Here is a 27,550-nt window from a genome sequence, read left to right as displayed (position 1 = left end):
ATAATCCAGGGGTAGGATGTTTGCCTTGCATGTGACCAACTCAGACTTGATCCCTGACACCCCGTATCCCACCAGTAGTGATTCCTGAGTGCAGAGCCAGGCCTAAGTCCTGAGACCACTGGGTGTGGCCCAACTTCCTCCCATTGGCTTAAAGACCTTGATATCAGACTTGAACCCGTAGATTATATTGAGGGAGACATAGATAAAACACTTCATTACATTAAATCTAGAGGCATCTTTAGTGACTTCATGCCTTTGGCCAATAAGACAGAGAAAAAATAGACCAATAGTTCTACATCAGACTGAGGAGCGTCTGTGCCTCAAAGGAAATAGTGACCAGATACACCAAGACTGGAAGAAAATATTTGCCTACCACTCATCAGAGTCTCTTGCCCCCGTGCCTGGCTGTCTTCCCCAGGGCCCCTCAAAGGGGGATGTGTTGAGTTTCCCTCCCCGCCCCGAGCAGAGCCCCGGCAGCCAAAGACCTCTGGACAGGCACAGCCATTCTCAGGGCCACTCTCCACACGTTCAGATGAGCCTCACACATGAAGGAACCGGCAGAGGAACCCAGGTGTGCAGGACCGGGGCTAAGATTTCCAAGCCTGCTTGGATCGGGACTAGGCCTCCTCCACCCAGACCCCCCATTTTCCAGTAGCTTGGTAGTCACACCCACAAACTGCTTCCAGCGCCGTGTAATCCCATCAATGGCCAAGATCCAGAGACTATAAAACAACACTCTGGACCTCTTACAGCCTAATTCTCCCTCTTGAAGAACCTGGCAAGGTACCGAGAGCATCCTGCCTGTATGGCAGAGCCTGGCAAGCTCTCCAAGGTATATTTGATGTGCCAAATACAGTAACAATGATGGGTCTCATTGCCCTGACTCTGAAAGAGCCTCCAGTGCAGCACTGCTGGGAAGAACGAGTAAAGAGAGGCTGCTAAAAATCTCAGGGTTAGGACCGATGTAGACGTTACTGGCGCCCGCTTGAGCAAATCAATGATCAATGGAATGACAGTGATACAGTGATCCTCATCAACCCTTGTTACTTACTATCTTTGTGTGCATTTTTTAAATGAGTTTGAGGTTCGGAGAAATAGCACAGAGTAAGGCATGTGCCTTGCACGTGGCCAACCCAGCTGACCCCTGAGCACTGCTTATGTGGCCCAAAGCCAAAGCGTAATTTTGAAGTAAATAAATACATTAAAAATTGTAAATCGCTTCACTGGGGCACCGTTGTAACACGAAAGTTTCGGTGTGATGTCACTGTCCATGGGGGTCTTCCGGCCTGGCCTCTGTCTCCACTGGCCAGCCGGGCACCTGCTCCACCCTCCCCTCGGAGGCTGGCCTGACCGGCTGCGTGTCTGGGGGTCCTGGGCCTTGTTTGCTGCTGCTGGTTGGGGCCAGAGATTGAAAAGCAGTTCCGGGCCTCTGGGCCTCATGCATGTGAGGCAAGCGCTTTTCGCCAAAGTACATCCTACTCACTCATGACTGTTTCTTTACGGTCCGTATATCAGTGAAATCTCAGGTCTGTTTTCTCACTCATTTCAGTTAGCGTGACTCAGCCTTGGTACTGCAGATGGAAAGGGCTCCGGTTGTTCCTAACATCTGTGTAGTGCTCCTTTCTGGGTAGACTCTACCTCTCTACCCGTCTGTCCACTCACAGACACTTGTTTGCGAGTCGTGGAGACCGTGAGTGACACTGCAGATGAGCATGGGGGTGTCCTTAAGGTTGTGCTGTACAAGACACACAACTTCACAGATAAAAAACTCAGAAACTTCATACACTCAAACCCATCTTTACAAAAATAAATGGACTTCTTTAAGACAAGATACATCACACAAAATATGCCAAACCTCCGCGTAAAGCTGGCGCAGAACTCCAGCTCAGCTGCTCCTCTCGGTGGCGGTGAGCTGAATGCTCCAATTAAGACTCAAAGTGGCAAGGATGGTTTGACAGACGCAATTCAGCCAGCGTGATACACCTGTGGAAAAAAGAAAAATCACAGAATCATATCAATAGATGTGGAGAAAGCATTTGACAAGATCCAGCATCCATGCATGATAAAAACTTTCAACAAAATAGGAATTGAAGGAACTTTCCTCAACATAGTCAAAGCCGTTTATCACCAGCCCACAGCAAACATTGTGCTCAGTGGGGAGAGTCTAAGAGCCTTCCCTCTGAGATGGGCACAAGGTAAGTTGGCCCACATTGGCCACTCCCACTCAGCATCATACTGGGAGCACTTGCCATGACAGAATTGGGCAAGAAAAATATCAGAGGCATCCAGATAGGAAAAGAAGAAGTCAGGCTCTCACTATTTGCGGATGACTTGATACTTTATATAGAAAATTTTAAAGACTACCCATAAAAAACCTCCTAGGAGCAATAGATTTATGCAGCAAAGTGGCAGGCTACAAGATTAATACACTCAAGTCCATAGCTTACCTGCATGCAAATAATGAAAGAGAAGTGAGAGATAGTAACATTCACAGTTGTGCCTCAGAAAATCAAATACGTCAAAATTAACTTAAGAGATGAAAGACCCGTACAAAGAAAACTGCAGAATGCTACTTCAAGCGTTAATGATTGAACTTAAATTAAATGTGGAAACACATCCCCTGCTCATGGATTGGGAGGATTAATATCAAAATGGCAATACTCTCCAAAGCATTGTACAGATGCAGACCAGTCCGCATAAGGGTACCCATAACATTTCTCAAAGAACAGATCAAACATAAATAATCAAACAAGAGACATTTATATGGAACAATAAACCCCCGCGAATAGCTAAAGCAATCCTTGGGGAAAAAAGAAGACAGAAGCTATAAAACTGAGCTACAGAGTGTTCACAATTAAAACAGCAGGGTATTGGGATTCAGAGAGACCCGCAGATATACTGTTGAATATCCTGAATTAGACCTTCAGGCATATGATCAGTTGATCTTTGGTAAAGGAAAAAAAAAATGAAATGGAGCAAGGAAACCTCTTCAGCAAGTGGTGTTGGGAAAACTGGTGAGCTACCAGTTAAGAGACCCAGACCTCCTCCTAAAGCTATGCACAAAGTCAAGATGGATTTAAAGACCTTGAAAACAGACCTGATTCCGTAAGATATCACTGTATCACTGTCACCCCATTGCTCATCGATTTGCTCGAGCGGGTACCAGTAACATCTCTATTGTGAGACTTGTTGTTACTGTTTTTGGCATATTGAATATGCCACGGTAGCTTGCCAGGCCCTGCCGTGAGGGCAAGATACTCGGTAGCTTGCCAGGCTCTCCGAGAGGGGCAGAGGAATCGAATCTGGGCTGGCCGTGTGCAAGGCAAACACCCTACCTGCTGTGCTATTGCTCCAGTCCAATCCATAAGGTACATAGAGGAAAACATGGGCAGAACTCTCCGTGACGTTGGAGCTAGAGGCATCTTCAAGGATGAAGCCCCCAACTGTAAAAAACTAAGGCTCGCCGAGGGGCGAGTGCACTCTCGGGCTCTCCAGGCGGCTCTGTCTCACCACCCGCATTCGGTGCCCTGGAACCGCAGTGTGTGGACTGGATCGGGACAGCCGGTGGTCAAGGACAGGCGAAGGAAGAACGAGGACCAAGCTGGTTGCTGATTAGTTACCATTTATTCAATCTTCCATCTTTCTCATCTCCCGCACTCCCAGCTCCGGCCTCTCTCTGGATCAACTGCTGCTTCTTTCTGGCTTCTCTCTCTCCTCCTCCTCCTCTCTCCCACCTTGCCCTCAAGGCTACACCCAGCCAGGTAGCAAAATCAACATAAGAAAGCCCTTCCTGAGGGCAGGGCATTCCAAAGCCCTTCCTCACTCTTAAGGTTTTTTTCTTTTCCTTAGTCCAGGAACTTATTAACATCTTAATACTAGTTATTTTTGTATGGACATAGCAAGGGATACATTGAGGCTTGCAAGGCAGCTCTCCTGGCAACATCTTGCCACAGACTCAGACTACACCACTCGGGCCAGATTAATCATTCCTCACCCTAGCAGGGTCTGAATCTAGTTATCACTGTTTGGATCATGACAGCATTTGTCCATGATCAAGCTCTTAACTTATAGTTAAGCATTAGGCACTTTGGCCAGGCCCATCTCGATGCCAGGGTAGCACACAACTCACCGCTTGCCCTGGGTCCTTCTCGTCCCACGTCGGGACCCTGCTTTGGGGATGCTAGGAAGTAAGGGCAGCTGAGGCTTAGGTCACAGCGGGTAGGGCGTTTGCCTTGCACGCGGCCGACCCGGGTTCTAATCCCAGCATCCCATATGGTCCCCTGAGCTCCGCCAGGGGTAATTCCTGAGTGAAGAGCCAGCCAGGAGTAACCCCTGTGCATTGCCGGGTGTGACCCAAAAAAAAAAAAAAACCAAAAAAAATATTTGTAAAAATCTATTCACATGGTATAACTAACTGCATTAATAAATTTAAAAGAAAAAAAGAGAGAACAGATGCCCTGGAGGAAAACGTCATGTAGAGTCAAATGACTCCCAGGTTACAAAAGCATAGCATTTGTTAAGTCTTCCTGTGTCCACACAAAAAGGACTTGCTATGAATAAACTATGCAAAGGATTCAAGGAGAAGAGAAAAACATTATTTACAAGTCAACAGAACACTAAGAAAGAAGCTACAAATAAACAAAGAGGAATAGGAGCACTGTAACGGGAGTAACCCAATAAACCTAAACTACCTAGAGCTATGTTATCCTACATATCCAGCCAAGCATGGGGAAGCAAAGATTAACAAATGGGACTACATCAAACTAAGAGGCTCTGCACCTCAGAGGAACCGGTGACCAGGATGCAGAGACAGCCCCCGGGCTACGAGGAATCGCTCACCCAGCACGCGTCTGATAAGGGGTTAATGTGGGAGATACATCAGGCATGGGGAGAACTTTGCAAGGAAAAACGTCCAACCCCATCCAGAAATGGGGAGAAGAGATGAGTAGAAACTTCCCCAAAGAAGAAATACAAATTGCCAGAAGGTGTGAGTTTCAAAGAAAAGCGTCTGGGCACGCGTGGGACTCGCGCATTTGGTGGCAGAGACCCTGGCCGGCCCACAGCGATGGGCGGAGAAGCAGGGCCCCGGGCTGGCTGGGAGCCACTCTCTCCCTCCTGCCAGCGCGGTCCATCTCCCTTACTGCACAGTCGCAGCCGTAGCTCCGGTCGTAGTCCCAGTCTTCATGGTTCCGTCACCCTGGTTCCGCCCTCCTAGTCCTCGACCAGTTCTCGTCTAGGCCATATATTTCTAGTCCTTTTGCATGGACACAGGGAGACCTATTACGCTTAAAGGGCGGCTCTCCAGGGACATCTCGCCGGACATCCCAGACCACAGGCCTCAGGCCAGGCTCGTCTTTCCTCACCCCAGCAGGGTCCTTGTTCAGTTGCTTCTTTTTGAAGCTGACAGTTTGTCCATGACCGTGCTCTTGACTGACCACACTGATGGCACTTAGCCTGTCCCCGTCCAGTGCCAGGGCGCACAGCTTGCCTCGGGTCCATCCAGTCCCTTCATCGGGCCCCTTCTTTTGGAGCTGTTAGAAAGTAAGGGCAATTGAGGCTTAAGTCAGGTAAATATGATGGATGCCCAGGAGTAAATACTATTTTGGAGTCACTTAACTCCCACGTTACAGAGCACAGCATCAACTGTCTTCGCGTGTCTGTACAAAAAGGACGCTGCTAAATGAACCATGTCAGTGACATAAAGGAAAGAAAAGCAACATAGGATCATTAGTGCTTAATGGAATTGGGTGTGCCTCAGGGGCACTGTTGTGGGAGTAACTCAGTAAACCTCAGCTCCCTGCAGAAGGAGCAAGGACAACCCAGTGTTATTCAAGAAAAAGGCACGTGAGAAAATGCTCTGCCGCACTAATCATCAGGGAGATGCAAATCAAAGCAGGTGAGCTGCCGTCTGACACGGCAGAGACTGGCACATGTCAGAAGAACAAGAGCCAGTGCTGGCACGGACGAGGCAGGGAGAAAGGCACTCACTTCGGGTGGGAATGCCAGCTACTCCGGCCCTTCTGGAAAACAATGTAAACACTTCTGAAAAACCTATAAATTGGGCTTCTATTTGACCCAGCAGCCCCACTTCCTGGAGTATACCCCGGGGCCCAAGCCAGAAGGAAGGAGACATTTGCACCCGAGGCCCCAGCAGCCCCTCCCCGGGAGCCCGAGAAGGATGCGGGGGTAAGGCTGTGGCCCACGTGCACGTGGAATCCTGCTTGGCCAGAAGCAAAGATAAACACGCAGTTTGCCGCTGCCTGTTGGGACCAGCCGAGGGTCGTGCCTAATGGAGCGTACGGGAGGGACAGGCAGAACGACCTCGTTCCCGCGCGGGATTTAAAGAAACAGTGGGAATGACGAACACCCGAAGACATGGAAATAACGTAGAGCTGGAACTGGGTGGGAAACATGCCCGTTGAGGGGCGGGGGCTGGACAGGGAGGGGCAGCACCCAGCTGGGAGGAGGGGTGCTCAGAGGCGGGAGAGTGCGGACGCCCTCCGCCCCCTTAGCCGCGGTGCCGAGAGGCCTGTGTTGTGCAGAGTTCCTCTCCTGGACGCAGCCTGCAGAGAGAAAGGTGCCGGAGACCCACTCGGCAATAGCTTTGTTGTTTCACGCGACTATTGTTTTTAAAATAAGAAAATTAATTTTAAAAATAAATTGCTATTCTTCAGGTAAGTCCCTGGAAATAGAGGAGCACCACCAGGAGTGATCCCTGAGCGCAGAGCCAGGAGGAAGTCCTGAGCACCATGGGGTGTGACCCAGAAATCAAACAAAAACTAGGGAGCTGGAGCAATAGCACAATGAGGAGGGCATTTGCCTTGCATGCGGCCAACCTGGGTTCGATTCCCAGCATCCCGTATGGTCCCCTGAGCACCGCCGGGAGTAATTCCTGAGTGCAGAGCCAGGAGTGACCCCTGAGCATCGCCGGGTGTGACCCAAAAAGCAAAAAAAGTAAAATAAAGTAGGAACAGTAAATGCAGCTCTGTTCATTTTACGTATTACCAAAAAAAAAAAAAATGTTGATGGGGCTGTAGCAGTAGTACCGCCAGTAAGGCACTTGCCGTCGGCAGCCAGCCTGTTCACCCTGGCACTCCAGGGCTCCCCCGCCTGCCACGAGTGAAAGAGTGACCCCTGAGCGCAGCCGGGTGTGGCTCAAAACCAGACAGAAGTAGTGTCTTCTGATCCCTTCGGTGGTCAGGACAGCTTCTGGGAGGATTTCTTCCTGCTGCGTGACGCTTTCCGGATACCACGCCTGGCCTGCCCGTCCTCATCTCCAAGCCACAGTGGCTTCCCAGCCGAGGTGCCTGAAGGTTTCTGCCTCTCGGTCTGAGCAGCGACCCTCCGGCCCACTCTCCTGACTCGTGAAGGAACAGATCTGCATCATCCGGGCGTTGGCCCTTTCACAACGCCAGTGAGCTGCCTGCACGCTCGATGGTCTTTAGGCCCTTATTTGTACCATACTTCTCCTATTTTAGTGAGAAAGAAATCTTTTTTCTCTCGGTTACAAATATATTTGACTAAAGTTTCGCGGGGTTTTTTCTTGTGTTGTAACCAGCTATATTGATTCCGTGGGCTTCCCGCAGTTTTCCTCACGCAGTGGAGAGTTGGTAATCTCCCGGGGCTGGCGGGACTGCAAGGCACTCTGATCGCAGTCTCTCCCCGCGCTCCCCTGCACACCCTTGGTTCTGTTCCGATGTTTTTCTGGCACGGGCTTCCTTCTGGCTGCCTCTGAGGTTGGAAGATAGTCGATAGTCCTTCGTTCATTAAGGCCGTGAATGGGAGCTTAGGATTTTGTGACACGAGGGCATTTTAATTGGGCCCCAGTGACCCTCTTGAACTTCAGTTTGAGCATTTTGGTTGCATCTCTACAGTCTGTTGCATGTGTTTAGCCCACGGTGTTTATTTTGCTTGTGTGCATATAAACATTGTCGCTCACTAATAAGTTTGGTGCCTGATGTCTGTCCTGACATGTTTATATGTATTTAGCTCAAATACCATCTTGTCGGATCACTGTGGGTGTTTTCACAAGCGTAATTTTGGTGGCAGCTTATAAATGACAGAATAGCTTCTCTTTTTTTAATCTTCTAGCTTTTATTTTTGGCACCGTGGTCTGCACTGCTGTTAATGGGAGGGCTTCTCACAGAGGCCCATCCCTCACCTCCCTGGCCACCCCACACCGCACCCACGGTGTACTGAAGACCAGGACTAGTGTCTGCAAGTTCTTTTGCAAAGCATGTAAAGTCTGTCTGCCTGGGGCTGACCTGCGGGTTTACCAGCACTCGCCCTGCCCACGTCTGCTGTTCCTCCTGTCCTGTGGTTCTCGTTCCCGAATGGAAGAGTTGCCCTGAAGAGGTGCCAGTGGAGGAGAGTGGAAGTAACTGCGATGAGATTCCAACTAGGAGGAGTCGGGGTGGTTTTCTGATGACATGCCTCGTGCTGCTGGGCACTCCCCACGGCTGCTGACACCTGGCTTGGTGTCGGGAGAAAGAGTCCCTGAAGCAGGGGTCCCTTACGGTGGTGCTGGACACGTGACCATCTCCCCCCAGCCGCCTCTGTCCAGTTCCCCTGGCGGAGGGTTCCTCAGCTCCCCAGGGCACTGCTCCTGCCCGCGCTGTCACGTGGGGCCGCTGCTCCCCGTTGTGACCGGGCCATTGGCCGGGAAGTGAGCCGACTAAAGGTCGGGGCTCTGTTGACCCTAGGGGTCGGTGGTCAGGGAGAGGCCCGGGAGCTGCAGCTGGCGAGAGGAAGCGTGAGGCTAGAAGTGGCTTCACCCAGACGAGTGCTGCCCTTCCCTGAGGGAGAGCGAGAGGCCCCGTGTGAGCCCCGGCCACGTGACGGTCGTGCCGCCTAGCGAGGAGGGGACTGATCCATCCACTGCGGCCGGGCTGGGAGAGCACAGGTGGCCTTTCCCTGTAGGGCTTCAGGGAGGCGAGCGTGACAGCCGGCGCATCTTTCCCTCATGACACGCGATCTCTCCTGGCTCTGGCAGGCCACTGACGCTTGGAAGGACACAGATACTGACAGAGATCAAATTTGAACCTTGTCTTAAGCTAGACGTTTGAGTTTTCATCAGATAGACTTTGGACAGGTCTTCTGGTACTCAGACGTGAAAGTGATTTCCACTTCAACGCTCGGGGTCCTTCTGTTCCTCCACTTAGTGTTTTGTGACTGTCCCCATGCGTGTCCCCAAGCTGCAGTGTTAGGTACATAGTCACAGCTTTTGAGCCCTGAGGGGCGTTAAGTTGTCCCGCACGGGTAGGTCTTGGTCATAGGTGAGAGCTGGGCCCTCCCCTCGCCGGGCTCTGCTCCGATCAACTTGAGAGTTGATTAAAAATGCAGTGTCCGGTGATTCGGAGACGGGGCTGCGGGCCCGCCTCTTCCCGCTGGGAGCCTGCGCCGGAAGGAGGCGCACTCGGGTGCCTTCTAGGGCAGGTGTCCTGGCAGGGCGGGTGCAGTGCTGAGCCAGCAGCCGTCCAGGCGCTCTGAGCAGCTCAGAAAGGGCAGAGGGGGCGTTGCTCTGTGGTCTTCACGCTGGTGGCAGAGGGTTTGTTCGTGCGTTTGTTTTCTTCACAAGAAGGCATTGGAGTTGCGTATCTGTAGTTTTCACCCCTTTACAATCGTACCCTACTCTTCCTTACGTATATGAAGCAGTCATAGAAATAATTTGAAGCAGTCATAGAAAAAATTTTCTAGGTTCATTGCAAACCAAGATTTCATTGCTAGTTCTCTATTGTTAAATTTACTTAAGAGAGTGAATACCTTATTTGAACTTTTTTTTTTTAACTAAAACTGATTTTTAGTCTGGATATAACTCAGTGATAAAGTAGATGCATCACGTAAATGAGGCCCTGAGGTCTATCCCCGACACCAAGAAATAATAATAAGGTTAATTTTCACAGCTATCCCTTATGGTAGTAGTAATTATAAATGAAACATCCATATACTCTTTTAAACAAGTTCTCAGAAAAGTGCTGAATTTAAAGTATGTATGTCAGGACTAAAGATTTCAAAAATATTTTACTGTTACTAGTCATTCCCATTTTTAAGGACAGAGAGCAATACAGATTTATTTGCAGGCTGGGGTATTTCTCTTTTAAAAACAATACATGTTAGTGTGATGTAGTGTGACTCGGTGTGATGTCCTGCTGTTTGACTGGGTGTGATGTCCTGCTGTTTGACTGGGTGGGATGTGCTGCTGTTTGACTGGGTGGGATGTCCTGCTGTTTGACTGGGTGGGATGTCCTGCTGTTTGACTGGGTGGGATGTACTGCTGTTTGGCTAAATGTCGTGTTTTGTACTGCCAGGACCTACAGCTGGAATATGGACAAGGACACTCAAGTAATTACTTCCTAGGTGCAAACAAGTAAGTAAAACAAATTTTTAATTAAATGGAAAATTCAGTAAGTTGGGTTAGTCTGGTCGATGCATTGTATAAGATGCTGTTAGCTTTCCCTTGGTCCCTGTCTGGCGTTAGCCGGTCACCGTGAGTGGGGAAGGTCGAGTCTCCGCAGCTTCGGTTGATGCCTTCGCGTCAGACCGTCTCCACTGCTAAGTTCCCCTCCGTGCTCCTCTTAGTCCCGCCACCCATCTCCTGATGTGGCGACCTCTGGAGGCGGAGGTCACAGGCGTATTACTTTGGAATCTCTTTGCTAACTTTTTCAGCTGCCGGGTCTTTTAAAGTACGGATAGTAGCTTCCGACGTGTTCCCGGTCACAGCTGGCGCCAGCCGCAGCAGCGGGCCTTGGGCGTGCCCTGCACATGCCAGCTGCATGTCTGCCCACACCTTCACCCGCGAGTCCTTCCCTGAGCCGGGCAGGAAGGCACACTGCTCAGTCTCAGGCTGCCCACGGTGTGGACACGGTTTTAATCTCTAGAACAGCTTAAAGTGTCCAAAGAACAGTTTCATTACATCGTAGCACTGAGACCTAGAAATTCGCCCGAATGCTTATCAACATTTGGGTTTCTAATCTGAATGCCCTGTGTTCTCAGCTGAGCGCCGAGTCTTCGAATAACTGCCTAGAGAAGCACATTAATCTTCCTTTACTGAATGGCAATTAAATACTTTGGGGTAGGGATTTGTTGTTGCTGTTTTTCTTTGATTGGACATTATTTATGTTTCTTAAAATGGAAAAATAAGAGTGTTTACCCTGTAGAAAAGAGAAACTTGAAACAGTTGCTGTGTGTAGTTTGTCCTGCCTCGTTAATGGAACAGTTTGTCTCATTAACAAGTTAGCAAATTAAAGAAAAATTTAAGTGCCCTTTTTTATGTTATTTTTCTAAACATGACCCTGTTAGCAAATTTTGGTGAGTTTAGGAGAATGGATAAGTCAGAATATTGCTTCTCTGTTTCTTGTGTGCTTTTGAGTTCGATGCTGGTGGGAGTGACTGTGCATATAGGACCCTCCCTGACCGCACTGCAGACCCCCCTTTCCCGTGCCTGGTCCTGCGTGTCGGGCGTTTTCATGGCATACTGTTACGCTGGCTGGGTAAAATCTTAATCACTTGCCCACCCTTCGTTTTCTGGTTAATTGGCTCCTGCTTAAGGACCTGTGTTTTGTGTGACGAGTCACTGGCAAGGTAGGTGCCAGCCCACTGCCCTCGCCGTGTTCCGTGGTCACGTGCTTCCATGCGGTGACATGAGCATGGATGTGGCATTGTCTTTCCGTGCCGCTGTGTCTGCTTGGCTCCGGCTGGGCCGCGTGTCCGCGCTCAGGGGCTCCCCCTCCTCTGACGGGCGCGGCCACCAGGCCCACTGTGAGGGTCTCCCTGTGCAGGCCACACTCGGGGCATCTGGGGTGCTCTGTGGGCCTAGAACATCATACTTCTCACTGGTCAGTTTCCTGTCGAGTTCTGCTACTACTGAGGTCAGCTTTTCTCGCCATCCGAAGCCGAAAAGAAACCTTACTTTATTTTCAAATTGAGAGAGGACGTTCTAAAGGCAGATTCTCTCCCAGAGACATAGGCAAGGGTAAAGAGCAGTTCTGAGGGACCGTTCCAAGCCCGGAGCACTCGCCCTGGGCTCAGAACGCGCCCCTGCGGCCAGTGACTTTCAGACATTGACCCCAGGCTCTCAGGTCCAGCGGGCACCGGCGGCCTGCCTGTAGGCCGTGAGAGGGGATGGACACACGGATGAACGGAAAGGCCTTTAGCGTGTCTGGTGTCCATACAGGAGGGCGTGCTGACCGCCTACCCCAGTGTCACCTTAGCGTGTCTGGTGTCCATACAGGAGGGCGTGCTGACCGCCTACCCCAGTGTCCACTCTGCCAGTGAGTCGGAGCGATTAAAGCCGGCCTTTCCGTTCAGAGAAGTCAGGAGCTGTCTTGGCGGTGCTTGCGGATTGTTCTCAGCCAGGTCGGCAGTTTTGAAAGATTCCCGTAAGCAGCAGCGAGACTTCCTAAGCAGATTCCAGCAAGCCAGCCGAGGGTCTCGCGGGTTCTCGGCCTGTGGTCAGAGGGGTTGCAACGAGCCCGTCAGCTGACTTAGCCGTGTGTCACTCGGTGGGAGCCTGGGGAGCTCTGGGCCCGGGTCTTCCTAACAGCCGTGATTTCTGCAGCTTCATTAACAAACAACACAGTGAACTTAGAAACCCTCAGCGCCCCGATAGCCGCCTTCCCCTTACCCTTAGAGCGCCTCGTGCTCCAGACAGACCCTCTTGTTTTATTTCAGCTCCATAAAACCCTCTTATTTTTTTACTCTTTGTTGAGATGCTGTGACTCCCTGTACTGCTGATGATGGTTTCATGCGTAATCATTTCATGCATTTAATGCATAAGTGGATATTTTGAAAACACTTTTTTTAATAGCGAGTGCCTCGGGAGCTAATTAAATATAGTGACTGAAAGCAAAGCTACATTTTTCATTTCTCAATTATTTTAATCCTAGCATTCCTTATAAGGAAAAGAAGTGACTCAGTGATAGTTGGCATATATGTAAGAAAATAAGTTTGGGGGATATTTTTTTGAATGATATAAAATCCCACAGTTTAGAAATATTTAAATTGATTAGCCAGTTGAGTGCTTAGATTTTTGGTCTCAGAACCTTTAATGATTTTGAAAACTACTGAGGAGTGCAGAGTTTTTGTTCAAACAGGTTTCTAGTAATAGAGATTGAAGCTGAGAACTTTAAAAATATGTAAAATAATCTGTGTATAACATGTCACAAGTCACATGTTAGGACTTATTAGGGTGCTATTCACATGCCACTTCGGGTGCTGGCCTCATAAACCACATGACCCCTGCCCTGGGGTCAGAGCAGAGACTGTCACCACGGGGTTTGCAGACGCCTCGAGGCCCGGCGAGTGCTGGGCTGAGGCTGTCGGAGCCCCCTGATGGCCAGAGGCTGCCTCCGTGACCGGAGGGGGGTGAGGGGCAGCGTCGTCCTACACGCCTGCCGCTCCTGGCTCCTGGCTTTGGTAAAGGCCGCACTGCCCGTCTGCCTTACTCTGAGCCCCAGGGCCTAGTGTCCTGCCAGTGGAAATGCAGAACGGGAATGCTTCGGATCTGGGGCCGCTCTAGACCCACAGACCCTCTCGGGGGCTCGGGACCCCTCAAGCACACTTGGGAAAAATTAAGGAGATGCTGCCTGGTAACAAGGAAACACTTGCTGGCCGTTTGCTGGGTGCTCACTGCTGGGGGAGCTTTAGGGCTTCAGATAAACGTTTCCAACCAGTGCAGTTCCCGTGTCACATCAGGAGTCTGGAGCGAGAGGTGCCAGATAGCCTTCCTGAGCCCTTGCCCCCCGGGGTCAGCAGCAGGCCCCGAGAGAGACGGGAGCCAAGGGCTCGCCTGGCCCGCGGCCGGCATCAGTCCCGAGCAGACCCCAGGCCCCCAGCCCCCAAACTGCGGGGGCCCCGCTCGTTGCCTTCACACAGAGCCTGCCGCCTGGCGGGCGGGCGGGAGAGGGGCCTTCCACGCCGCCGCCTCGCCGCTTTCCCTGGTCACTCAGTCTCCAGGCTGAGGGCTCCATTCTACAGAGCAGTGTGCCTGTCGGTTCCCCCCAGTGTCTATGTGTGTGTATGTAGTTTAATGTGCGTGTATGTGCAGACATGAGAGGTGCCGCCTTCCGGGGCCGGGTGCCTCCATGGGCAGTGCGCAGGGCTTCCTGCTGGCTCTACTCAGGCCACTGCTGGTCTCGCTGCCTGCCGTGGTCTCCGGGGTCCCGAGTCCCCTCACCCCAGGCTTGGAGAAGGCCTTTGGGGGCGGAGTCTAGGGGGCAGGTGCCGTCTTGGCCAGCCCCGACACCCACTGCGGTGCCGGCCCGACCCTGTGTCGGAGTGTCGGCCGTGCCCGCCGGAGGACGCCCCGCGTGTGCCCACGTGTGTGCATGTGTGCTTCGGTGGCGTCCCCTCGCAGGGCTGCCTGAGAGCATGGCGTCTTCGGAGTGTCGCCCTCCTTGGTGAGGACGGAGACGAGGACACTCGGGGTGGGCCGCGTCCCCGCGGGAGGGTCACAGCGGCGTGTCCCGCGGGCGCCGGGCTTCCCTGGCTGGAGACCTTGGCGACAGGAGCTGCTGAGGGGAGCCTCGAGGGAGCCAGGCACGGTGCTGGCTGCGCGAAGCACCTGTCGCTCACTCACTCGCTCCCCTTTCCTTCCTTTCCAGGAGCCTCCTGAAGTCGGTTGAAGAAGAATTACATCAGCGGTAACTTTAATTTTTATTAAACTGAAAATAATTTCTGTTTTGGGGGGCTTGATGAGCAAGAGTGTCCCCTCCTGGTGTGAATCCTGCTCTGTGAAGGCAGCTCAGAGGGCCGGGAGCCGAGCCGTGAGGTCCGTTCGGTAACGGTGGGCTTGTCCTTCCTTCCTTCCTTCAGCGGGCATGTGGCACATTTAGAAGATGATGAAGGGGACGGTGATGAATCTAAACAGTAAGTTTTGTTTCTAGTTTTGGTCAAAGAGAAGTTGTCGCTCTGGCCTGATCTCATCCATCAGGCAGGTTAGCAGAGACAGGGATCCTGACAGAGACAGGGATCCTGACAGAGACAGGGATCCTGAAAGAGACAGGGATCCTGACAGAGACAGGGATCCTGACAGACAGGGATCCTGACAGAGACAGGGATCCTGACAGACAGGGATCCTGACAGAGACAGGGATCCTGACAGAGACAGGGATCCTGACAGAGACAGGGATCCTGACAGACAGGGATCCTGACAGGCAGGGATCCTGACAGAGACAGGGATCCTGACAGACAGGGATTCTGACAGGCAGGGATCCTGACAGAGACAGGGATCCTGACAGAGACAGGGATCCTGACAGAGACAGGGATCCTGACAGAGACAGGGATCTTAACAGAGACAGGGATCCTGACAGAGACAGGGATGTGAATGTCACCCATCGCACAGTGCCATGGCTTGGTCCCCAGCTTGTTCCTTCTTTGTGCTGGTCGCCCTGGACGCCCAGGCGTCCCTAGCAGAGTGTCACGGACAGACAGGGCGGGAACCCACAGCATGGACAGTGTCCGGGCGAGCGCCGCCCAGCCCACACACGCCTTCCCGCCGCGCAACCAGCCTCTGAGCACGCGGGAGTCGGGGAGAGAATTCCCTTCTGCTTCCTGCCGGGGCCTGGCCCTGGGGACCCCCGACCGAACCCCCCCAAGCGCCCCGGCTCCACCCGCAGGCTCAGTGCAGAGCGGGCCAGCGTGGGGCCGGGAGGAGGCAGGACCCTCGGCCTGTCCTGTTCCGCACGGTTGTCTTTACTGGGCAGAGAACACGGCCTTCTCCAGCCAGGGCAGAGCGGGGAGACGCGCCCGGCCCGGCCCTCGTCAGTCCCCCCTGGCCCTCCCTGTCCCCTCGCTGCCCTCGCCCGCCTGCCTGTCCCTGCCCGGGTCCTTCCTGCTGCAGCCCGCGCCCTCTCGCTGCTCTAGCAGGGACGGTCCCGTGCCCCGGCGCCCTGCCCGGCCTCTCGGCGGCTCGCTCCCGAGTCACCTGGCGCGAGCCCGTTCCCTTCCGAGCGGGGCTCGGGGACGTGTACAGCGGGTCCCCTTCCCGTCGCCTCTAACTGCCGCACTTCTGCGGCGTGTTCCTCATCGTCTGTGTCCTCGAACAGGATGGAGGCCTGCGGACCAGCGTCCCCACTGCCTGGCCCCTGACCCCTCCCCTTAACGTTGCTCTCGCTTCACCCTCCCTAAAACTGCTTCAGCCCGGTTAAGTACCAGGCGTCAGTACCCCGATGCTCAGTACCCCATCTCTATACAAGGGCTCTAAGCACCCCCCACCCTCGCGGAACAAGCCGCAGGACTCGGACAGGACATTGGCCGCGTCTCGCAGGGTCGCATGCCCGCGGCCTGGCCCCTGGTGAGAGCCTGCTCCTGTGTCCTGGCCTGTTCTCTTGCTGTGTCTCCCCGTGGCCTTTCCTTAGCAGGGTACACACGTGCACACACGTGCACCTGTTTCCTGCCTCAGGGCCACCAGCAGCGCCGGATCAGACCCTCGTGCTGATGAGGCCACAGAATCTGGTCCCTCCCTCTGGGGCTTCGGGCTCCTCGGGACACAGATCAGTTTGCAGCACTGTAGCACTGTCGTCCCGTTGCACATCCATTTGCTCGAGCGGGCACCAGTAACGTCCCCATTGTGTATACCGAATACGCCACGGGGAGCTTGCCAGGCTCTGCCGTGCGGGCGGGGTACTCCGGGTAGCTTGCGGGCTCCCCGAGAGGCGTTCGCAGCACTCTTGCTATTATTAATGAAGGATTGGGGGTTTTGTCAGTGGCTGGCAGCTCCAGAGAGAGTTCCTGTGGTCGGCGCGCTGGGACAGGAGGGTGTGTTCCCAAGGGGGATATTCCCATTTGCATGTATCAGTGTTTCGGATTCTTTATTCTGGGGCCACACCCGGCTGTGCTCAGGGATCCTGGCTCTGCACTCAGGGGCCACCCTTGGTGGGCTCCGGGGACATTGCGGGTGGCAGGGGTGGAGCGCAGGCAAGGCGGGCGTCCTCCCACCTACCGGCACTCAGCAGCAGCGGCCTGCCAGACTGACCAGTGCCGGCCTCACCTGCCACGGTGATGCTTGGTCACCTCATTGTTTCTCTGTCAGACTCTGCTCCTGAGTTTCAGTCACTCAGCTTCGAATCCTTTATGTACCTTTTGAAGAACTTCATCCAGAATCTTTCAGTGGAAACTGCAGTCTGTCCAGTTTCCGAGCAAAGCACCACACTGCCAGCTTTGGAATAATCCTTCATTTAACGCAAGAAAACATGGGCACTGAGATCCTTTATATTGATCTCGGCACTTAATTTTTGGATTTGGTTTCAAAAACAAGAGCAACAAAAATGAAAGAACAAGTGGAACATGTCAAAAAGAAAAGAAGTGTCTGCAGAGCATTGGAAGCTGTCAACCAAGTGAAAGGCCGGCCGGCGTACTCGGTGGGAGGGCTTTCAAGCCCTTCTGTCAGACAAGGGCTTAGCCCCAGTGTATAAAGAACTCATATAACAGAGGCCCCTCGGCCTTCCCCGAAAGAATTCCCACTAAAAATAAGGGCCAAAGGTCTGAGGAGACATTGTCCCATAAAGGACAAGTGGCCCGAGGTCCATGGCTGAAAACTCGGTGTCATTGACCGCCAGGGAAGCGGGCCAGATCCTCGGAGAGCGAGCCCACCTCCTCCTCCAGGCAGGTCTCCGCAGAAAGGCCGTGAGAGACAGATGTCAGTGAGGGTGCGGACAGACAGGCAGAACACTCAGATGCTGTCAGGGGACATGGAGTCACGCAGTGACAGGAATGCCAGGCAGGAGGTCACTGGGTCCCACCACCGGACTCGGGAGCACTGTGGGTTTGGCCCCTGGGGAAACTGACATCAGTGATAAATGGAAAGTTACAGGCAGGGGAGCCTTGCATATGTGAGACCTGGGGTTCAGTGCCTTGCACCACGGAAAATGACAACTTGCACACAGAACTGCCGTGTGATCTAGAAATCTTTTTTTTTTTTTTTTTTTTTTTTTTTTTTGCTTTTTGGGTCACACCCAGCAATGCACAGGGGTTACTCCTGGTTCTACACTCAGGAATTACCCCTGGCGGTGCTCAGGGGACCATATGGGATGCTGGGATTCGAACCTGGGTCAGCCTGGGTTGGCCGCGTGCAAGGCAAGCGCCCTACCCGCTGTGCTATTGCTCCAGCCCCGATCTAGAAATCTTTTTTCTGGGTGTTTATCTGATGGAAACAAAACCTAGTTTTGAAAAGATAGGTGCATAAATACGCGTTTATTGCAGCATTCTGTGCAATAATCAGGATAGAGATGGACCCTAAGAGCTAGCACAGGGGCTGAGACAGTTGGGTTACACAAAGCTGACCCTGGTTTGATTCCTGGCACCACCAGGCGTGACCCCTGGTCAGCAGCAGGTGTGGTCCCCTGTAAAAAACTAAAGCTCGAGGGGCGAGTGCACTCGCGGGCTCTCCGGGCGGCTCTGTCTCACCGCCCGCGTTTGGTGCCCTGGAACCGCAGTGTGTGGACTGGATCGGGACGGCCGTTGGTCAAGGACAGGCGAAGGAAGAACGAGGACCAAGCTGGTTGCTGATTAGTTACCGTTTATTCAATCTTCCATCTTTCTCATCTCCCGCACTCCCAGCTCTGGCCTCTCTCTGGATCAACTGCCGCTTCTTTCTTGCTTCTCTCTCTCCTCCTCCTTGTCTCTCCCACCTTGCCTTCTAGGCTACACCCAGCCTGGTAGCAAAATCAACATAAGAAAGCCCTTCCTGAGGGCAGGGCATTCCAAAGCCCTTCCTCACTCTTAAGGTTTTTTTCTTTTCCTTAGTCCAGGAACTTATTAACATCTTAATACTAGTTATTTTTGTATGGACATAGCAAGGGATACATTGAGGCTTGCAAGGCAGCTCTCCTGGCAACATCTTGCCACAGGCTCAGACCACAGCACTCAGGCCAGATTAATCACTCCTCACCCTAGCAGGGTCTGAATCTAGTTATCACTGTTTGGATCATGACAGCATTTGTCCATGATCAAGCTCTTAACTTATAGTTAAGCATTAGGCACTTTGGCCAGGCCCATCTCGATGCCAGGGTAGCACACAACTCACCGCTTGCCCTGGGTCCTTCTTGTCCCACGTCGGGACCGTGCTTTGGGGGTGCTAGGAAGTAAGGGCAGCTGAGGCTTAGGTCAAGAGAACAGATGCCCTGAAGGAAAATATCATGTAGAGTCAAATGACTCCCAGGTTACAAAAGCATAACATTTGTTAAGTCTTCCTGTGTCCACATAAAAAGGACTTGCTCTGAATAAACTATGCAAAGGACTCAAGGAGAAGAGAAAAACATTATTTACAAGTCAACAGAACACTAAGAAAGAAGCTACAAATAAGCACAGAGGAATGGGAGCACTGTGACGGGAGTAACCCAATAAGCCTAAACTACCTGAAGCTATGTTATCCTACAGTCCCCAAACCAGAAAATGTCGATACATTTCATTGCACAGTATATGCCACTGTGTGTGCACAATGAAATGTCGCTCGCCCACGGAAGGACAGCTTGCATTGAGGGCAGTGTGGGGGGTGTGCCGAGGGAGGTCAGACGGGCACTGCTGCGCCCCCCCCCCCCCCCCCCCCGTGTGGAGCCTCCGGGAGGCGGGCGCGTCTGACGGCGGAGGAAGGCAGTGTGCCACAGGGACAAGCCTGCAGTGTCCAGAACACCCAGCAAGCCGGGGCCGTCGGGACTGGGGCTGTACTGGTCAGGGGCGCAGGGGGCACAGTGTCCAGGAGACCATTTCCAGCATTTACGGATTCCAGGTCATCACCTTATGTACCCGAACCTAAAGTAATGCGGTATGTCAGCTGACAGATACTTGGTTTCAGTGTAACTGAGACATTTCACACAGTGCTTGGGGAGGGGAAGCAGACTTAGGAAAGAGTGCTTGTATGTGTTTTTCCTTCATATTTTACTTATATTTGTTTGTAAAATTAAGAGTGCTGACTTTAAACTTTTGTGTTTTTAGTTCAACCCTGAAAGTAAAAGTTCCACCTCCTTTACCACCAAAGGTTGGTAGATTTATTTCTCAACATGAGGGATGAGGAGGGATTAGCCATAATACTGTATTAATCACAATTAATAATAATATTGCTTTAATGGTCACTCTGTAGGTATTTTCTCAGATCCACAGAAAAACGCTATAAAGTTGCTAATCATAAGTAGATGATCATGATTAATTTTCTCTTTAAAAATTATTCAGCATATCAGTGTTCAAATGATTATAGAAATGTGTATGCTGAAAATAATTACATTCGGGGCTGAAACAATAGCACCACGGGTAGGGCGTTTGCCTTGCGCGAGGCCGACCCAGGTTTGATTCCCAGCATCCCATGTGACCCCTGTGCATCCCTGGGTGTGACCCAAAAAGGAAAACAAAATTATATTCATGGAGTAGTATTTTCTTTTGAATTTGAAAATTCGTATTTTATAAAAGTGTTTTCCATCAAAACCTGTAACACTGATTTCCTGGGGAAAAGATTGTAACTTATTATAAATATTTAATCTTGGGAAGATGTTTTCAAAGTAAAAATAGGTCCTGATCTACAGAGAGCAGGCAGCAAAAAATAAAATACAAAATAAAAGCGATTTTCCAATAAAATCCTCTCGTGAAACAAAGGCATAATGAAATAATTCCAGCTGATTTCTAGGTGGGTGAGCTCATTTGGGTAGTTGTGATATAAATTTATATTTATTGCAGTTTTTACTGATAAAGTAATCACCTCTGGGCTCGAGGCCAGGCTTGGGGCCAGGGTGTGGCAGTGCCAGTCCCTGGTCCCTGTCCTCGGTGTCCGGCTGAGCGCGGCCCGGCGCGGGGTGCACGGGCCAAGGTGAGCGGCTCCTGGAGGAGGAGCCGAGGCCGTCGGGACTGGGGCTGTACTGGTCAGGGGCACAGCCGGTGCTCTGGCGTCTGGGCGTGCGAGGGCGAGGCTTCTGAGGAGCGTCCTCACCGCCCGAGGCCGCTCCCCGTCCCTCTCCCGTAGCAGCAAAGCCTGAGGAAACGATTCTGTATATTTCTAGGACAGAAATGACTGTCACCTGAGTGATAGTGGGATAACCCTGAGACTCACTGGCAAACACACCTGAAAGCCTTGTATTTGCATAATGCATATTTGTATATTTCCTGAAAATAAATATGCAAACATTTATATTAGGATATGTAAATACAAGTATATTTAAGAAAGATAAGTTATATAAATCATTTAAGTTTTGTTTATTAATTAATTTTGTTTGTTGATTTTAATTTAAATTTTATTTATGTTGAATCATTAATCCCCTTTTCTGTGTTTTAGCCCAAGTCCATATTCATACCCCAGGAAACTCATGCTACTGAAGATGATAATCAAGGAACAATCAAGAGATGTCCCGTGTCAGAAAGCCCGGCCAAACCTTCCCAAGTCCCACCGAGACCCCCGCCTCCCAGATTACCTCCGCAGAAGCCTGTTACTTTAGGTAATGGGGGAGGACAAGCACAACAGACGCGTTTCCGGGCCTCTGTGCCGTGCGGGGAGGTGGAGCGGATGTGTTTGGGGCCACGCCCAGCGGTGCTCCGCCCCCAGGAGTCACTCCTGGAGGTCTTCGGGGACCATACGGGTGCCGAGGCCAAACCCGGGTCTGCTGTGTACCAGGCAAGCACGCGCCCTACCTGCTGTACTGTCTCTCAGCCCTTGAGGAGTTACTTACGCCTCGTTCATCATTCATCTTTAGTGTGGGAAACTATGAAATGGCCAGAGAAATGGCAGCGTGGGTAAGACACTTGGCTTGCACACCGCATCCTGGGGTCAGTCCCTGGCACCCATGTGGCTCCCCTGAGCACAGAGCCAGGAATGACAGAAGAACAATCTAGAACACAAGTAACCATTTCTAAAAGAGCAACTAAACTCTCCTTTAAAAGAGCAGCTAAACTCTCTTAGATAACTGTATATTCTCTAATCTAAATTACCCCCTTTTCTAGAGTATGTTTAAGTAGAAGAATATGCATTTTTTTTAAATTTTTTTTTATTGAATCACCGGGAGAGTTACAAAGCTGTTTATGACTGGGTTTCGGTTATACAGTGTTCCAGTCTTCGTCACTTCACCTTTTGGGTTTTTCACACAAGAATGGTGAAGGAAGGAACTAGGACCTAGGATAAAACTGGGAGAGGGAAAGGAGACGGCCAGGGAGCTAGCTCAAGTGGTAAATCACGGCCCCTGCACAGGGCCGAGTCAGACCCCGGGTCCCTGTGCTCCTACAACTCAGCAGGCGTGACCTTGGTGGCCTCCAACTGCAGCAGGTCTGAGGGAGAGGGAGAGGGGAAGAGAGAGAGACAGAGACAGAGAAGAGAGAGAGAGAGGAGAACTGAATAAGAAAGATTTTTTCAAAGAGAGGGAGAGGCAAGGGGAAATTGATAAAGAAAAGATCACACAGAGGAGAAGTATAGACGGCAGCAAGACTCCACATGTTCGTCCATCCAGCTGCTGGCCCGGTGCCGCAGTTTAACTGCACTGTAGCCATCAAAGTGGGTCATCACCTGTTGTCCCTGTCCTTGGAAATTCCAAGGAGCTTCCTAGCAGTTATCTACTAATTATGCGTTTTTTTTAACCTGACTGATGCTAAAGTAAGACCATCCATCTGAAACTAGTGAATATACATTTGAGACTTCTCTCTTTAGGGCTAAGTATTCTGGTTAAGTCATCTCAAAGGAAGTGTAAAACAGTCTCAGGCGGGGCTGGAGCGATAGCACAGTGGGGAGGGCGTTTGCCTTGCACGCAGCCGACCTGGGTTCAAATCTCAGCATCCCAAATGGTCCCCTGAGCACCGCCAGGAGTGATTTCCGAGTTCATGAGCCAGGGGTGACCCCTGTGCTTTGCCGGGTGTGACCCAAAAAGCAAGAAAAAAAAAAAAACAGTCTCAGGCCTAATATCCTTCTTTCCTGCTGGGTATTTCTAGTTAAAAGATTTTCATGAGAATTGATTCTTTTCACCATATTCAAACTTGTCTTGCTTAAAGGAAACGGAGTGAACTCCTCCCAGTTAAATGGTGAACGAGATGGTCCCTTGTATCAACACCAGAACGAACACCGAGGCACAACTCCTTCACGAAGAGAAAAGAAAGATGTGCCGGTAGGTGTCTGAATCCAGGCTCTGCCTGCTCTCATTTTCTTTGTCAGTCTCAGGTTCATCTGGCACTTTCAGTGAAACTGTAGTGATCGCATGTCTTAAAGCTAGTCTGTTCATATTTCAGCTGTTATAATGATACATAGATTATTTACATTTTGAAAAAAGATTAGTTTTACCTTGACATGCTAGAACGTGGCTTTTTATTTATACTATTTAGATACTAGCTTCTTAAATGTAACTAAATGTGCAGGTTCTGAAATTTTTATTTTAAAATATTTCATAATTTGTTATCAGAACCCAGGTTGGCCGCGTGCAAGGCAAACGCCCTAGCCTCTAGGCTATCCCTTCACCCCTGTCAGAGAGCCTGGCAAGCTACCCGTGGTGGATTCGATATGCCAAAAACAGTAACAACAAGTCTCACAGTGGAGACATTACTGGTGCCCGCTCGAGCAAATCGATGAGCAACGGGATGACTGAAAATTATCAGAACATTAGGCCAGTTTCGAACATAGTGTATTATAAGATGTGACCTTCTGCATATGGGGAGACAGTGTTCTGTGATTGATCAAAAGCATCTGTTACTGTTTTCGCTGATAAGAACCCTTTGGGAGCAGGGGTAAGGCCTTTGCCTCGCACGAGGTTGACCCACATTCGAGCCTGTGTGCAGGTGTTTTTGGGTTTTGGTGTTTTTGGGTTTTTTTGTTTGGATCCGCTGCCTTGACACCCCCATCAGGTGTGCTGTGCTGCTCCTACTCCAGCACAGCAGTGGCACACGGCCCAGGAATTCGCAAGTTTTAAATAGTGTGATAACAGCTAGAATTAAATTTTAACTGGATGGTGATTTTGGGGTCCGGAGGCATCTCTGCAGCTTGTGGCCCTCTTCAGAGATTTATTTGTGAGTCTGGATCATGGCCGTTCGTGAGCTTAGATGGCACCAGAGGCAGTTTGCGGGCCTGACTGCCAGGCTCCCTGAAGACCGGGAGTTGGGGGAGGTCGGGGGGAGGTGGCCCATTCCCGACTCCACTCAAGCCTGGAGATTTCAGTCACAAACCCGCATACCTGGGTTTTTCAGCAGATTCACTCATGGGTGAGGCTCGTCCGAGCCTGTGGTAAACAGTACCTTTTTAGCTTTGCCATGTATCATTCAAATGCTTCTGGCTTATGTCACTTTGAGAAGAAGTAATGAAATCAAATCTCAAAATGCTGTTATTTCGATTAACCTTAGAAGTAATACAGAGTTTCATAAAATTCACTGGTGCTATCTCCCTTTCCCAATTATTGGTATACTTGACCAGTTATGAATACACAGCTGAATTCACCGGTCTAATACTTCAACTGACCAGACACATTATAAACGATATTAAGGTCATCTGTACACCGGGAGTAAACATTGTGTTACACATGGCAGAGTATTTGGGTGTAAATCATATAAAGAGCTCCAACAGGAAAAAGTTACCATAGGAAAAAGTTCATTCACAAAAGAGGAGTTACAGACGGCCAATAGACGCTTTAAAGTTTTGGAGTTGCCAGGCCTTTCCTGAGTTGGGGCGGGCAACCTCCTCCTCCCGCCCTCGCCGGTCCCCCAAGCCCCACCCACCCCCCCACCAAGGAAGCTCATCTGCCGGCCTGGTTCCTGAGACTCAGAGTTAAATTTTGAACGAGATGAGCAGAAACAAGTCTCAGATACCCGATCCGCTGGCTCCCCTCCCGCCAGAGCCCAGAGCCGCTGCCCACACCCTGCCGCTCTCACCGTGCCTCTGGTCTGGTGCTGAAATATTCTAGAACTTCTGGAGCCACCCAACTACAGCATTAACATCCCCGTAGCAGCACACCGGGTTGAATGGGATGCGACACAGAAGCCAACTACTCAGCTAACAGAAACATAAGCACAAGCCTAACTGGCAGGGCCCCTGAGCAAACCCCAGACGGGCACTTACTGTCCCATGACGAGGTAGAACAGTTTCACAGATTTCCTTCACTGGAGTATTTTCTTGATCATTCCATTAGTCATTTGGAGGTAACAAGCAATAAAAATAAATGACCGAGGGCTGCTATGGGTGCCAGCTGGGGGGAGGTCGGGCTGATGGAGACGGCGGCGGGAAGGTGACAGGTGGTGGGGCTGGGGCTGGCGTACAGAGGGCAGGGACAGTCACCACGACAGCTCTGTAAGCCAGGGTTGGGGTGGAGTGGATACTGTGCACTTACAGATGGGTATTTAAACGCAGTAAGCGTGGGTATGTAGATGCATTAAACAAGGACTCAGAGTCAGGGGTTGGATGTTGGGGGCGCCAGCCTTCCTAGCAGTGAGCGCCACGGTCTCTGAGAACCCTCGGGTGTCGCACTGCTGGCGTGGAGGCAGACGGGGCGGGGCCTTCAGAGTACTGAGGGCACAGGTGTGCTCCGCTGGCGTCAAGTCCTTCTTGCGACACACGGGGACATTTGTTTCTACAACGTAGAAACAGGGGGACTCGCCAAGTGTAGAGTCACCCTGCACTGAGCCGAGACAAGCTGAGTCTGTGCTGGCTGGCGGGAGATACAGTGACCGGCGCTGAGGAACCATGTTCTCAAACACACAGAGACTCGGGCCTTTCCGTGGGCTGTGCAGAAATAGAGCTAGAGGTGCAGAAGGACACGCCTGTCGTGAGGACAGCGTCCCCCGTCCTTGACGGGTGCAGCCACGGAGCCTGCAGGCGCCTCAGCATGTGCGCGTGGGTCTCAAAGAGTTGCTCTCCCAGACGCCCCGAGAGAAATGTAACTCGTCCTTTTCTCTCCCCAGAAGCCGATTAGTAACGGTCTGCCCCCAACGCCTAAAGTGCACGTAAGTATAAATACCGAAAGGTTCATTTTCAAGCCAAACGTGGTGTGTAGTTGCTTGAATGTGTACCTGTGGTCACACGTGTTTCATGGTTACAGGCTCTTCCTGAGTGTGGCAAGGGCCCTGGGCGGAGCCGGGCTGCTGCCCCTCCCCAGAACAAACGGCACGAAAGGCTCTCCACTGGGGGGGGGGCGGTGAAGAGCCTGCGAATGAGACTTTCCGAATATAGTCATGATAGCCTTTGAAGGCTGGTTTCCAAAATCTGTTAGTACCTTTTTTTAGCTGTGTGTGAAGGAATGTGGGAAAGGCTCATGATTAAGATAGAAGATGGGAAAGCCTAAACTTTGAGTTCTTCAGGTTTTGGCTGTTTAAACCTGGAAGGCACCTTGAAGGCACGTCTTGTATTATCTAAATTAATCAGCCAATGTGCTTGATGAATAAGTACTAACATCAGAAAGTAAAACTCTTTAATGATCCTTCCAGGAGACATAATCATTAAATGCCTGATTCTTAAAAACACAAGCCTGGGGTCCAAAGAGCCAGTACAGAGGGCAGGGGTGAGGCACCGCCCCACAGCACAGAGGGCAGGGGTGAGGCACCGCCCCACAGCACAGAGGCGGGACAGACACTGGCCAGCTCCTTTGGCACCGTGCTTTGAACCCTGGTGCCTCCTGTGGCCCCAAGGGCCACACCAGTCGGGGCCCAGAGGCAGAGCTGAAATGAGAATTAGGTCCAGTTTAAAACTGGAATATATGTACATATTCATATATGTGTGTGTGTGTAATTTCCACATCAGCCGTATTTCTTTCACTTCTAAACAAAATTCAGTGGTTAATAACTATTTGAAGGTTCATGAGACCAAGTCAGAAAAACTTTGGCCTATATAGATGATTTCCTTTTGCAGGGAATAATTGTATTGTTCTCCGTGTGCAGCCTTTATTTGCAGCTTCTGTAAACTAGATTTTGGGTTGATACTATTGCTGTGACAGTTTTGCCTATGTGAGAAGGGAAGTAACACGTTGAAGCAGGCTTTTCCTGTTAACCGTGGTTCCGTCTGGCCCTTCCTAAGACCAGTGTTGGTTTCCTTTTGCTTTCCCAGATGGGTGCGTGTTTTTCAAAGGTGTTTAACGGGTGTCCCTTGAAAATTCACTGTGCGACATCATGGATAAACCCAGAAACAAGAGGTTTGTTTTTTAAGTTGCTATAGCTTAAGTTGTAATTTTTAAAGCATTTTTTATGTTCCTTCCTGATCTCTAAACAATGGCCCAGAAAACGTGCAATCTTACTAAGGCATTTCTGGAAAGTTTGGTTGAACTAAAAATCATTTTAAAGGTAAATCTCTCCCTGTTTGTCTCGGGGCGGGGGGGGGCCCGGTCAGTCTCACTGTCACTCCCAGACCACTGTGGGCAAGTCACACTCCGGACCCTGGTTTCTCCAACCGCCACGGTGCTCACTCCGTGCCAGCGCCCGCCACCGACTCCACCAAAGGCCCTGGGGGGAGTAGAGAGCTGGGCCCCCCCCGCCCTGGCCTGGCCGCTGTCTCCACGCGCCCTCCCCCAGCCCGGAGTGGCTCCTACTCACAGGAGGGGGCTGGCACTCGAGCTTGCCTGTGTCCTAGCTGCTCCGAGGGGCGTCCACGAAGGGCTGCTTGAGCTGGACTAGTTTAAACTGGGGTC

The 27,550-nt window shown here is 51.3% G+C and overlaps 1 protein-coding gene across 4 annotated transcripts in view; it reads left to right on the top strand.

The window, feature by feature from the left end:
* Nucleotides 1-27,550, top strand: part of MAP4K3 (mitogen-activated protein kinase kinase kinase kinase 3) — a 132,459-nt gene that overhangs the window by 87,190 nt on the left and 17,719 nt on the right. For 2 of the 4 annotated variants that reach the window (XM_055119811.1, XM_055119809.1), the window contains 8 exons: nt 10,308-10,366; nt 14,601-14,639; nt 14,812-14,865; nt 19,929-19,971; nt 21,253-21,412; nt 22,950-23,062; nt 25,836-25,877; nt 26,974-27,058. In XM_055119811.1, coding sequence (XP_054975786.1) covers nt 10,308-10,366; nt 14,601-14,639; nt 14,812-14,865; nt 19,929-19,971; nt 21,253-21,412; nt 22,950-23,062; nt 25,836-25,877; nt 26,974-27,058 — 595 coding nt within the window. The remainder of the gene's footprint in view (nt 1-10,307; nt 10,367-14,600; nt 14,640-14,811; nt 14,866-19,928; nt 19,972-21,252; nt 21,413-22,949; nt 23,063-25,835; nt 25,878-26,973; nt 27,059-27,550) is intronic. The other 2 variants (XM_055119812.1, XM_055119810.1) reach the window with 1 other exon arrangement.

The sequence above is a fragment of the Sorex araneus genome, chromosome X (assembly GCF_027595985.1).
Source record: "Sorex araneus isolate mSorAra2 chromosome X, mSorAra2.pri, whole genome shotgun sequence".
Taxonomy (NCBI): Eukaryota; Metazoa; Chordata; class Mammalia; order Eulipotyphla; family Soricidae; genus Sorex; species Sorex araneus.
Note: the sequence above shows the minus strand (reverse complement) of the source record. Positions and strands in the feature narration are given on the sequence as shown.